The sequence below is a fragment of the Bos indicus x Bos taurus genome, chromosome 18 (genome assembly GCF_003369695.1).
Source record: "Bos indicus x Bos taurus breed Angus x Brahman F1 hybrid chromosome 18, Bos_hybrid_MaternalHap_v2.0, whole genome shotgun sequence".
Lineage (NCBI taxonomy): Eukaryota > Metazoa > Chordata > Mammalia > Artiodactyla > Bovidae > Bos > Bos indicus x Bos taurus.
In genome coordinates, this window is record NC_040093.1 from 46,789,736 (window position 1) to 46,803,601 (window position 13,866).

The window sequence follows — 13,866 nt, forward strand, 5'->3', positions numbered from 1 at the left end:
TATGAGGACGCAGAGCTGGGTAGTCATCTTGGCTACCTTACTGGGAGACACTAACAGAGGGAAGACGGAGATGTGACGGAGACAGAGAGAAAATGAATGAATGTGTGTGTGTGTGTGTGTGTGTGTGTGTGTTAATGACATGGTTTGAGCTCCTGGATCAACCAGCCCTTCTTTGGCAAGATCTATCTCAGGATTTTTCAAATCTATGAGCCAGATTTTAAAAAAAAACATTTATTTATTTATTTGGCGGCACTGGGTCTTAAGCTGTGGCATGTGGGATCTAGTTTCCTGACCAGCAATCGAACCTGGGACCCCCTGCATTGGGAGCCTGGAATCCCAGCCACTGGACCACCAGGGGAGTTCCTATGGACCAGATCTTAAGCAAGTTCAGGTTGAGTATCCAACAGACCCCAAAGAATCCTGACTTAACTCTCCATCACTTGGAGCCCTTGCTTTTCAGGAAAAACAAAACCACCACCAACACATAATTGACCCAATGCAGTACTCTCGAAGCTGGCTTCCAGCAGTTTCTGCCAGTGGGTGTCTACCCCTTCCAGGGTCTTTTTCTCCTCACTCCTGCTTCCCCAGGTTACATTTTTCTGTAAGTAGATTTTATTTAAGGGCCAGTTGTGACTGAGGGGAAAGAAGAAAGGGGGAAAAAAAAAAAAACCTTCCCAACAAATAGCATTCTGGCCTTTTTTTCTCATCAGAGCATAAGGTTGATGGCCATTCTGCTTTGAGGTTTGAATAGGATTGAGACGAAACATCTGTTGGGGGAGGGAGGGGAAAACGCCAGGAGAGGGAGAGGGAAAGGGAAAAAAGCCTTCTTTGGGCTAAAAATATCATGTCCCTGCCACTCTCCCCCCATCCCCGCCCAAGTTAAAACATGTGATGAAATTCAACTTTTAAAATCTAACCCCGAGCTACTTGAAGCTATGAAAGCCTCCTCGGTATCTGACACAAGTCAGAATTTCCACTGTTCAAGCTGAGCTTTTATGAAGAACAGACTTGAGAGAAACTGCTGTCACGGCTGCAGCCCGGGCTTCTGGGGGGACTGCAGTGGACTGGAGTCGGGGCGACTGACACTCGCCGGCAGGACAGGCTCTGAACTGAGGGAGAGGAGCCAGCGGGGTGTGGCCCGCCTGCCCCCTCCATCTGGGGGTCCCTGCTGCTCGGCAGTGAACTCCCCTTCCTCCCAGACTGACGGGAACCACTGGCTGCCCCATCGATTGAGAGCCTCGCCTGGGACTCCAGGGCTCTGGTGGAGCGGTCCATGGCCTCTTCCTGAGAAGTCCCCTCCCTCTCTCTGTCTTTCTCTCTCTTCCCCAGCTGCTCCCTAAACTCCAGACTTGGTGTCCATCTGTCTGCTCCACAGCCCTACCTGCATGTCACACAGGCATCTTGAGGCCAACACATCCAAAAACAAAAGACATCGTCACCTCAGAAGGGAACGCGTAGTTCCCGAAGCCCAGTCTCTAAGGTGTCCCTGGGACCCCTTTCTTTCCCTCACCCCCCTCCCCGTCTCTCTCCCAGCCCTACCACGCCACCCCCAGGCCCCTCCACGTCGCTCCAGCCCCTCAGCCCCACTAGGCCAAGACCATCACCTCTCCCCTGCACCATCACAATCGCCTCCTGTTCTCATTGCTCCCCCCCACCTCAGAATGACCTGGCCTTCACAGAAGCCACAATTCTCTGGTGCAAAGGGAAGTCAGAATCTGGCACTCACCTACCTCAAACTTGCCAGCAGTCTCTCTTCAAAAGCAGCGTGAAATCCCAGCCCGGGGCCCCACCCTTGCCAGCTGCCCCATCCCCATCCCCCTGGTCTCTGGCTGCCATTTGGGCTTCCCTTCTGTGTTCCCCCAAACCCCACAACCCTCCCACCCTGGGGCTCCCCTCACTCCTCTGACTGCTCACCCCTCACATCCGCCCAAGGCGGCTCCTTCCTGGCACCTGCATCTCAGCTGAAACGTCATCTCCTCAGAGAAGCCTGTCACCCTCCACCTTCCCTGGGTTTTACCTCTTCACAGAACCACCCCTCCCAGAACCTTGTGTGAACCAGGTTATCAATTCACTGCCTGCCTCCCTCGTGCCAACACCCTCACAGAAAGGCCCACCTACCTTGTCCGTGGCTGGAACCCAAGGGCCTAACAGGGCCCCACACCTGCAGTAGGCACTCAGCAAATATTAAAACGTGTTGAGTGAAGAATAGACTGTCCTCAGGTCTGCTGTGTGACCTGAGACAGGTCATGCCTCTCTCTGGGCCTCAGATTTCTTACTACAAATGAAGGGGACGAAAGGCCTCCCAAGGGCTCCTTTGCTCTGTGAAGGGTTGACATTTCCCACCTGGGAGCCTCGATGGGCTGGAGCGGGGCACATGGGGCTTTCCTGGGAGCTGGTCTCCAATCACTTCATGGTGTTGGCCTCATTCTTCTAGAGAGCATGGTTGGGCCCTGACTAACAATTTTTTTGACTTGACAACGGTACAAAAGCGATACACAACTGTATGTGGAATCTCAAATCTGGATCTTTTCCCAGGCTGGCGATATGTGGTACAACTCCTCTTGTGATGCTGGACAGAGGGTCCCAGCCCCCAGTCAGCTACGTAATCACGAGGGTCAAGAACCCATACACTTACAACCATCCTGAACTCAGACAGCCAAACTTTTTTTTACTTCCAGCACAGTATTCAATAGATGACATGAGCTATTCAACACTTTATTATAAATAGGCTTTGTGTTAGATGATTTCACCCAAGTGTAGGCTAATGTAAGGTGGGCAAGGCTAAGCTATGATGTTCAGGAGGTTAGATGTGTGAGCGCACTTTCAACTAATGATATTTTCAACTTACAATGGGTTTATTGGGACATGACCCCATCCTAGGGCTTCCCAGATACTGCTAGTGGTAAAGAATCCACCTGCCAATGCAGGAGACATAAGAGACACGGGTTTGATCCCTGGGTTGGGAAGATCCCCTGGAGGAGGGCATGGCAACCCACTCCAGTATTATTGTCTGGAGAATCCCATGGACAGAGGAGCCTGGCAGGCTACAGTCCATACGGTCACAGAGAGTTGGACATGACTGAAGCGACTTAGCACGCACGCACGACCCCATCCTAAGTCAAGGAAGATCTGTTTTTATTGAGCTGTATGGCATGCCAGACTATGTCACGCACTGGGAGTGGAAGGAGACATTCAGAGATTCTAATAGGATTAAAGAAGCTTTGAAAATAGGCTGGCTTTGATCTGGACTAGTAAATAATTACAAACACCAGTTGGCTCCTCTTCAAGAAAGAGGAACCCACGAAACAAGAGTCAGGACAGCTCCCAGACACTGGCATACTCTGAACCAGCGCTGCGCTCTGGGCTTATATAAATAAGCTCGCTGTTACAGGCCCTCAGAGGAAGACATGCTATGTCTGCCCCCAACAAGAAACTGAAACACAGAGAAGTTAAGTGACTCTCCTAAGACCAAACAGTGAGCTGCAGTACAGCCAGGCTGGATCTGGGGTCTGACTCCAGAATAAAGGGAGAAGGGTGCCTCTCGTGTACTCCCATGGGGTGGCAGGAAGACCAAGTTTGGGCCATGCCAACAGGGACAGGCCTTGAGCTCACAGTGGGGCTGCTTTGCCCTTGGGTGTCAGTCCCAACGCCACTGCTCTGCTCCACAGGACTCCAGGCACCTCCACTCTGGGGCCAGAGAAGCCGAGACCCCTGCAGACTCTGCCAGATGACACCTGGGCTGGGCCAAAACAAGGCCTGTCTATCAGCAGCCCTGGGGCCTAGACGGGGGGCCCAGGCCCCAGAGGGAGGGGCTGCCCGACTCACTTTTGGTCCTTAATAAATGCACGACCAGCAGGCAGAGTTCTGTGGACTCAAACTTTCTATGGAAGATGCCGAGCTAACCCACTCTGCCCACTTTCACCTCCAAGCAACGAGGTAGAAAGACAAGAAACAGTCATGATGTTGAGGGTTAGTGGTCAGAGGCCAAGGGTGAGAGGTGGGAGTGAGCCAAGATGTTGGGCAGGGATGTGGCCAGCACCAGGTGGGGAGAGAGGGGATGCGGGGAGAGAAGGGGCCTGTGACCATCTTCAGGTCCTTCTCCCCTGACAGGCGCAGAGTCAGAGTTCAGTCGATGCTGGGTCGAGAGGACACCCCCAGACACAGTGCTTCCTGGAGCCCCTGACACCAAGCTCCACCTCAGGCCACAAGCCCAGGCTGCCACCACCTGTCGTCCTGCCCAACTGGCGAGGTGGGGACCTCAGGTGGGCACTGGAGTGAAGGGTGGGGTGAACCCCCCAGTCCTTAGCGCCCTGCTGGGTCAGCAGAAAGTGGGGGGGGGTCCCTTTCCCCTCCCCCTACAAGCCGCAGGTCCCGCCCGCAACGCCAGGACAGCTCTGGAGCGCGGGACTTTTCGTGCTTACTTTGTTCTCTCCACAGTTCAAAAGAGCTCGCAGTCCCAGCCCTCGCTCCGGGCCCAGCCTTAATCTCCCATCCCTCGAGCTCCCAGCTGGCCAGTTAAGGCAGTTAAGACGCTGGATTAGGGCCGGCTTTACATAACAACGCTGGAGCTAAAGCCATGCTCTCCTGGGATGGCTAAAAGACTTCTTTTTATCTTCACGCCTCAGATGGCTTTTTTTCTCCCTTAGCCCTCCAGCCAGCCAAGAGGCAATGAACTTGGCCAACAGGAAGACAAAGAGGAGATTCAGGATTCAGCTTGCTCTCCCTTGGCCCGAGGCTCGGAGGGATGCCCGCAGCCCCAGCTCCAGGCCAGGTGGCTGCTTCGTTGTGGCCAGGACGCGGCAGCACCCACCAGGCCTAGCCATCCACAGCCACGTCCATCATCCTGGGAGTGCTGCCTCGGACCCGGCACCAGCGGTGGCCCAAGAACCACAGGCGGCCGCTGGGGCCAGCATCCCTTCCAAGAAGCCTCAGGGGCCACACAGGCAGGCCCAGAGCAGCCCAGCCCTACTGCCTTATTTACTTACTGTTTTCACTTTTTAATTCTGTTATTAGTCTTTCGCTTCAAAGGAATACATGATCACATTCTTCTTGTAAAAGTTGAAACATTAATTACAGTTAATACTACAATCCTCTGACCATGCTTTCCAATTTTAATCTCCTCCTCCCCTGTTCAGAAGGAACTACTCTTTCTGTCTGTCTAAGCTTCTAGCTACACAATTGTATACATACATATGTGGTCCACATTCATACACACGAGAAAATCCAGAGTGCTGTCTGGTACCTTTTGTTACATAAAAGGTAATTAACATACTATCTATAACACACTGCATCTTTCAGCAACCTGGTCTGTCTTACATTCTGTGCTCTGTATAAGCTTTTGTTTGGAGAAAAGGGGCTGGAAACTCGACCACCAACAACCTAGTCTAATCCCTAGTTGGAAACTGAGTCAGGCTTGTGGCTCCCAACTCCTCCTCCCCGCCCCAAAGGTGGTACTGATATACTCGGACACCATCAATGACTGGCAAGGTGCCCAGTCGAGGCACCTTCGAAGCTGTCCTCGAAGCCTGACCTGCAGTGGTCCTAGTGGGCCACGGGATGGACCAAGTGCCACCAACACCCCCACCCTTTCTCTGACAGGAGCTGGGACTCTTGGGCACCTCCTGTTTATCTCCCCTCCATCAACCAATGTTTATAAGTGCCACCCAGCAGCAGTTTATCCTCTCTACAGGGTGCCCACATTCTCTGCGCATCCGCGGAGCCCACACCCCCCTGCATTGTGTTAGAGAGGGAGGGGCCTGGCCAAAAGCCATAGCGAGTCTCTGTGGGAGCAGGAGGGGAGGGGGACTTGGAGACAAGTCTCTGCGTTCCTCGGCCAAGGGCTCCTGCTACTGCATCCAACAGGGCTCGTACTCTGATCAGAGGTTGAACAAAGCACCCCTCTTCCGAAGAGGATTCCATGGGCATGTCATGTCTGCAGGGAAAGATGCCTCATGTGAAACCAATTACATGATTTCAGGCTGAGCCTCAGTGGCCAGGGAAGTGCCTTATTTGGGGCAGTCACCAGGGACTCAACACATGATGAAAATATAGACAGATGGTGAGATGAGTGAATAACAACTGGAAGATGGTTAAATGGGTTAAGGAATGAGTGATAGATGAGGGAGAGATGGGCGAAGGATGGATTCTGGATGGCTGGGTGGTAGATAAGGACTGGCCGGATGGGTGACAAAAGAGTAGGCAGATGAAGGAACAGGCAGTGATGGAAGGATGGGTGGGTGAAGGATGGAGCAAAAGATGAGTGGATGAGCGTTGGATGGGTGGGTCATGGATCACTGGGTGGATGATGAGTGAGTGATGGGTAGATGAATGGATAGATAAGTGGACAGGTGGGTACTTGTATGGCGAGAGATGGATGGAATAGATGGAAGGATGAATGAATAAGAGGATGAGCTTGCTAAGTTACCAGGTGATTGAGCAAATGAATAGAAAATGGAATGAGTGCTGAAGCCCATGTAATCCTTGTCTGGGGTCACCTTAGCCCCCAGATCCTACATCCTGCAGGCCTTCACCTGACTCCCCCAATCACCTCTAGGCACCAGGTGCTGGCATCTCTCCATGGAGCCAAGGATGACAGCTGAGGCTTGGGGAAGCCCAGGGAACAATGAGAATCAAAGCCACTGAGCCTGAGTGTAGCCATCAGATCCAAATATGCTCAAGAGAAACACCCTAGAGTCCTGACAGAGATGTCTGTCCATGTGCCTCCTCCTCCTTCTATTTGGGACCTGCTTGAATTTGAGCAAAGTCTGAGAGATACTCGGGTCCCAGGCACCCTCCAAATCCTGGGCCACAGAGTGAATCTCTCAAAATAGTGCTTCTCAAAGTACAGCATGCACACAAGTCATCTGAGGAGCCTATTACAGAGCAGACCAGATTCAGCAGCCTGGGTGGAGCTGAGGAGTCTACATTTATCACAGCTCTCAGGCCCGATGTGGCCACAGTCCTTGGGTCTTGCCAAGGCTCCCCTCCAGAACTTCCTGGCACGGTCTACTCTCCTCTCAGGACCCTAAAGCCCTTCCAAGACCTATATTTTCCCTCAGAGACCCCTGCCAGCCCCCTGTTCCAGTCCCAGAGAGGGCTTTACTGTACAAAGTGTTAGTCACTCAGTCATGTCTGACTCTTTGTGACCCCATGGACTGTAACCCACCAGGCTCCTCTGTCCATGGAATTCTCCAGGCAAGAATACTGGAGTCGGTTGCCATTCTCTTCTCCAGGAGATCTTCCCCACCCAGGGATCAAACCCAGGTCTCTTGCATTGCAGGTGGATTCTCTATTGTCTGAGCCTCCAAGAAAGCACATTTATTGCCCAAAGGCTGCATCAGTTCAGCAATTCTCTCCTCTGATTCTGAGTGGAAAAGGGAAATGCTATCCCTTTCAGCAAATGCTTTCATATGCTGTCCAGTCATTGTACCAGCTTAGGGAATTGAATAGGAAGAGGCCCTCATTCCCATTCTACAAGTGTAGAAACAGACTCAAAAAGGGGACGTGGCTTCCTAAAGTCAAATCAGTACACCAGTGGGCCCCAACTCTCTACTTGAGTGTCCTAATTCTTTCTACAACGCACTGCTTCCTTGAAGAAAGCAAGGAGTGAGAACTACAGAGGAAAGTGGTGAGGGGCTGGGGCTCTGTTTGTGTGTGTGCACACCTGTGCTCCAGGTGTGTGATGTGAATGGAGAAACATGAGGGTTGCTTCATACAGTGCATGCTACATGCCTAGCCCTGCTTAAGAAGCCTATGAGTGGCCACTCCCCCGCAGTGGGGAAGGTGAGGTCAAACAACTTGTCCAAGACCCCATGGCTAACACAGAGCAGGATGTGAGCCTGGGTGGCCTGAATCCACTCCCAGTGAGGACCAATGAGGCACTCCACTTCCCTCTTGCTCCTCACCCCATCCACCCCCAGTGCACCCCCACAGAGAGTCCTGTCCTTCTCCTCCTGGTCTGCAGATTTTCTGGAGGGTATGAAAGGCATAAGGTAGACCAGATGGTCCTTCCCCACCTCACTGCCCTTGGGAAGAAAGTAATAGGTTCTAGTACCTTCTAGCCGAAAGTCTTCCTCTTCCTCCTCGCTGAGCGTTTCTCTGAAAACTTCACCCACAAGCTCCTAGAGGAAGACAAAGCAGGAATATTAAAGAAGTACTGGAGTCAGGTAGGAACCTGGCATCCTTACAGTCAAGGTGGCATTGTGAAGGTGTGTGTGGCTGGTCACAAAGAAGCAGGGACCCTGTTCTCAATCTTCTGATTGAAATTTAGGTCAAGTAGGGAGAGCCTATGACACTTGTAAAGTTCATTACTGCACTGCTTTTTAGAAAGTAAGTTTTTCTCAGCCTATAGCCTGCCATGAAATATTACACAGGCTCATACTTCCCACTTGGAAAGGGAGATCCACCCTCCACCCAGGAAAATGACAAAGACAAGCTCAGAAAATGTCCCTCCTCTACCCTTCTGGGCCAACCCAATAGATTTAGGACCAGAGCCACCTCTGTGGGTCCCTAGAGGAGACCTTAGTTTGGATCCTTCCTCTATGAGAGGGTCCCAGGCAGCTGTCTTGATGAGTTTTATAAAAAGGGCCTGGTTTGCTGAAGGGAGCACTCCCTCAGCATAAACCCAGCTGTTAACATATACCCAAACTTGACATAATCCCTTAACATAAACCCAACACAACATCTTCAGCGCAACATCTAGGAACCTGTAGGCTCTGCCTTTAGCTGACCTTCAGTCATGCCTCCCACATCTCCCCCTTCCAGCAGCTGGCCTGATCCTTGCATATGCTTTGCCTTGGTCTGCAGGCATGAGTTTAAAATGTCCAGTAACTCATGCCATGTAGCAGAGCTGCTCCCAATCAGCCTGGTCAGGCTGCCACCCACGTGTTGTGAGGCTGGCAAGGGAAGTTAGTTAGGTCCACAGGCTGGGAAATTTCTGGGATATCAATAAAGGTCCCATCTATCTGATCCCACTCCAGTAGGATGACTCTAGAAACAGAGGAGCCCAGACTAGCGCTTGTCAAACAGCTTCTGTATTTATTGGTATTCTGCCAAGAGGAGTAATGAGATCAAAAGGGATTGTTTTAAACAAGGCCCTTTGGGCTTCCCAGGTGGTTCCCGTGGTAAAGAACCCACCTGCTAATGCAATGTAAGAAACACAAGGTTCAATCCCTGGGGGAGGGCTTGGCAACCCACACCAGTACTCTTGCCTGGAGAATCCCATGGACAGAGGAGACTGGTGGGCCACAGTCCATGGGGTTGCAGAGTCGGACACAACTGAAGCAACTTAGCATGCATGCATGCAAACAAGACCCTTTACTGCAAGACTTACTATGGTAACAGACTGCAGATACCTAAGTAGTAGCTTATGCTGCACCCCTCAAACCTATTTAGACCAGGAAGCTTTTTTCAAAAGCATCACATGGGATTTATGTTCCAAGGAGCCCATGCTGGTAAATATGCCTATTTTAGGGGAGAGATGAGGCTTGGGTGTGGGGGGAAGGGTCACACTGCTTTCTCTCTCTTAATGCCCACAGTGATGCCATGGCAGTGCTTCATGAACCACAAAAAGAGGAGCAACAAAAAGCCTCAACTTGGCAGCTCTCGCCAACTTCTCCTTTTGAAAAAAAAAAAAGTATAAAGAAAAAGAAAAAACACACTCTTCAAAAATTAGAAGAAAAAAAAAATCCTGCACTGGAGATGCTTAAGAGAAAAACCAAGAGCTCGCCTCGATTAACAAAAGAAAAACAATGCTTTGTATAGCTGATCTTATCAATTGGACACAGCTGGAGATAAGTCTCGTGTGTGTGTTTTTTTAAAGATGAACAGCTAACGTTTTATGGATTAGAAGTGGTGTTCTCTGTTCTCTTTCTTCTTTCAAATCATTCTAGGACATTACACACCCTTTCTTAGACATTGTTCAAATGTGGTCATTCAGACTGCTGGTGTCCCATGGACTTCAAAACCAGGCTGCATTATTCTTCAAGTCAGGATGTCTTCTCTCTCTCCTCCTCCGCCAATTATTATAATCACTGAACACTTCCTGGGCTTGTAAACTGGCTGTTTGTGTTAACAGAGCTGGAGCTGACAGGGTAACTGGGAGATGGTGACAGGAAAGGGCTGCACTCGGCTGGCATCATTAGATGGCTGGGACGCCCCGGCAGCCAATTAAAGCCGATCTTTCATGCCGGAGAGAGACGGATGCTGCTTCTCCAGAAAGGCTGGCAGGCAGCGTTTCCTCACAGGAGTGGGTGACCGTCTTCAAGGGAAGCGACAGACCCTCGTGTGCAGAGGCCCAGTGGAGGCTGGGAGCCGGCGCTGACCTCTGAGCAACCCTGACCGCTCCTGGCAAGGCCGACAGGACCTGTGAGATGGAAACTTCTGGGCACTGGCATCTTTTTACTGGCACACTCAGAGGAGTTTAACGACTCCAAACGTCACCAGCAACAAAGCAGCCTTCTGGAAGAAGCCCCATAACGATGCCTCGCACCCACAGTCATCACTCGGATGACGGCTTCAACGCTCCCTGAGAAGAACTGTCTGCTGAGCGGGCCTGGCTCTCTTGACATATTAAAGATACGTCTGTGCATATGAAAGCACAGTTCTGGCAAGTTCTGAGGTCGGTCTCTTCCCACTAAACCTCACTCTGCTCTGTGTAACACATCGACAGCTCCTCAGCTCTGTGGTCTACTGACACCCAGGGCCATGCAGCTGATCAACTATGGCAAACATTCATTTCCTCCACTGACCCAGACAGCCCAGGGCCTGGGGAGTGTGGTGTCTGTGGTCCTCAAGCTTTGAATCACCAGGCCAGAGGCCACATAAAATGTTGAGTCAGACACAGGATCACATCCTGCCTCCGTGGCCTCCCTCGCCCTGGATGTGGGGCCAGTCGCTGCCTTCGGGAAATCTCAAACTACTTATCTGTAAAATGGGAACAGTGATAAACCATTAAAAAGTCAGCTGACACCTACTGTGCATTTCCTATGTGCTAGGCACTTTATATTATCTCCCTTTATCATCATAACAGCCCTGCTCTTTCCATCTCTTGAGGAACAAATGCTTGTAAAAATAATGTGCAAATTTTAAAGTGAAAGGTATAATTGTTACTGTTTTCCTACAAAGTGCCTCAACCCTCAAGGAATGAGATAGGAAAACAATCCCAATGACAGACACTCACATCCCTGAGCCCTCATGATATATATGAGGTACTGATCAATTGGGATATTCACCAGAACCTCCAGAGAATGGGGTTCCCAACAGTCCTGTGGGTTTAAATGAGGAGGAGCCTCCAAGAGGCGAGGAGACCCTGCGGTGGATCATCAGCAGGGCCAAGACTTGAGCCAGCTCCTTCAGGTGCTGGCCCGACCTTGTACAGTGGAATTGGGGCTCCCATGGGCATGGGGATGGAGGTGGCCAAGAGTCCTGGCACTTGCTGGGGACCAAGAATCATGCTTAAAGAAGTGCAGAAAATCAGCCCAGCCAGCCGCTCCAGTGTGTCAGAGACCAAACACTCCCCTTTGTCCTGCAGGACTCAAAGGCCCCACGGCTCCTCCTCACTAGGTTTGGGACAGGGCCAAGTCTCGGCCATGAGCCTTCCTGCAGACTGGTCCTAAGGGCCTGGCCCCAAACCCTGCATGCAGGGCTCCTGGCCATGAGTCCCAAGGGAGCCCCAGCACAGAGGATGCAGGGCAGGGAACTGGTGCTGCTCAGACCTCGGTTCAAATCCCTGCTCTACGTGGGTGAAGGAGGTTTATCTCCAGTGTTCCTCAGTCTTCCCGTCTCTGCATAGGGATGAGAGCAATCGCTCTGTCTCAGGGCAGGTGTGAAAGTACTTGCATTGCACGGAAAGTACTTAGCATTACATCTGATACCATGACTGGGGCTTGACAGATGGTGGTTACCCTTTATTACTTGCACTCTTACTGTCAAATGGCTACCAGAACATTGCTGGGCAAAGCTGAATGGCTCACCAGACCCGAGGTACCCCCACAGACACAAAGAAACAAGACACAGAGAAACACACTCTTCTTCTGTGTGGTGCATATTTCTGGTGCTTTGTTTAACCCCTGTGGCAGTCCTTTGAGGTAATATGATTATCATCCCCACTTTACAGATGAGAAAACTGAGACACAGAGAGGTTTAGTGACTTGCCCAAGGTCACACAGCTAGTAACTGTCAGAGCCAGGATTAAAGGCAGGTGGCATGGCTCCAGAGCCCATACTCTTCACCACGCTGCCCTGGAAGAAGCCTGAGCGTGGGGTATGGTGTGCAGTGACCTCCCTCACTGCTCTCTTCATCAGCTCAGCCATCACGGCCCCCTCTCTTCTGGTCTCTAGGACAGTCAGACTCAGCCTCTGCTCCAAGTTCTGATCAAAGACCTTCCTGGATCCACACACCTCCGGCCCCACCCAACCTGGTGCCAGGCTGCCTCCTGCCCAGTGCCCAGGCTGAGTGGCCTACAGGGCCCAGACCTGCCTCCCTCCCAAGTCCCAACGCTGCCCCTCCTCTGCCCCACACTGGGCCTCAGGACGAGAGGCCAGCTCCTCCGGGCGCTGAATGTGCAGCCAGCATCAGCCCAGAGCCCAGAATTGCAGGCACAGTGCCTTATAAGGCCTCCAGGGATGGGAACCCACATCAAAGCAGGGCCTTGGGGAGCGGGCTGGAGTTCAGTTAGGGTTTTTTCCTCTTTGTCTTTGAGACTTCATACTCCTGAGCTTAATATCTTTCCCCACCGCCTGCCCCAGCAGTTCTTTGTCAATCTTTCTGTTCTCTAAGAGCTAACAGATGTTGGTGCCACGGGGTTTCAAAGGCAACTCCTGGTGCCCACAGAACACGGCACAACTTACAGATTCCAAGAATGCACGGGGCTGGGACAAGCCAGGGAAAGAGAAGGGTGGGAGGCAGGACCCAGCCACCCTGTAACCCTGAGATCCAAGCAGCCTGCCCTGGAGCTGATCCAGGAAATTCCTGGCGAGCTCCCTCTACACAGCACACTCCACAGAGGCGGCGTTCCTGCATTCGGGGCGTTCCTGGGGAGCCAGCGCCACTGCAGGCAGGCCCCTTGGAGAGTAAGCTCTGGCCATGCAGGGCAGGGATGCTTCACTCCCAGAACCCAGCTGGACATGGGAGTCAGGCGCCTGCAGGCCCCTTGGGAGTTGAGTGATAGCAGATGCCTTACTTAACCCCTCTGGGACCCTTTTTGCTCCTCTATAAAATGGGGATTTCGTTGTCAAAGAGGAGTCAGTAAGAAAATGCAGACCAGATACCTAGGACAGTGTCTGATGCAAACGGGGGAAGGGAACACAAGCATGAACTTCTCCTTCAGCAGCACCCTATTCCTGCCATGTGCTTGGAACATTCTCACATTTTATCTTCGCAAAACCCTAACACCCAGTGATTCAATGCCTCAATGTCCACCCTGGTGCACAATACTCGTGTGTGTGCACCACGGAGACATGTTCAAGTTCAGTCAGGTGGAAGGCAAGGCTGTTTCTATTAGCCCACAGTCAGAAACACTCTGTACGCCCAGCAAAGGAAAGTAAACTAGATCTATGTGTGGAAAACCACACAGAGGCTCAAAAGAGCCAGGTAGACCTGCACACACTGACACACAGAACCCACGCCACACGCAAGACACACAGGGTACGATTCTACTTGGATACTCAAGAAAACGCCACACACACGTATGTACCATGAGGTCGCCGACAGGAACACAATATCCACGGTTACTCCCAAGGAGGGGAGGGAGACGAGATGGAGGGAAACAGGAGTCACAAACTTCAGCAGAATGGTTCCAGTTTTTAAGGCAAGCATCCTTCTTTGCCACTTGGGTCATTACAACGCTGTTTTAGCAAAATCACACAC

At 51.7% G+C, this 13,866-nt stretch overlaps 1 protein-coding gene across 1 annotated transcript in view; it reads right to left on the reverse strand.

Moving 5' to 3' along the window:
• The window catches only part of NKD1 (NKD1, WNT signaling pathway inhibitor), a 94,378-nt gene that overhangs the window by 24,097 nt on the left and 56,415 nt on the right, over positions 1–13,866 (reverse strand). The window contains exon 4 of the mRNA XM_027513617.1: positions 8,054–8,120. Within this exon, the coding sequence (XP_027369418.1) occupies positions 8,054–8,120 (67 nt within the window). The remainder of the gene's footprint in view (positions 1–8,053; positions 8,121–13,866) is intronic.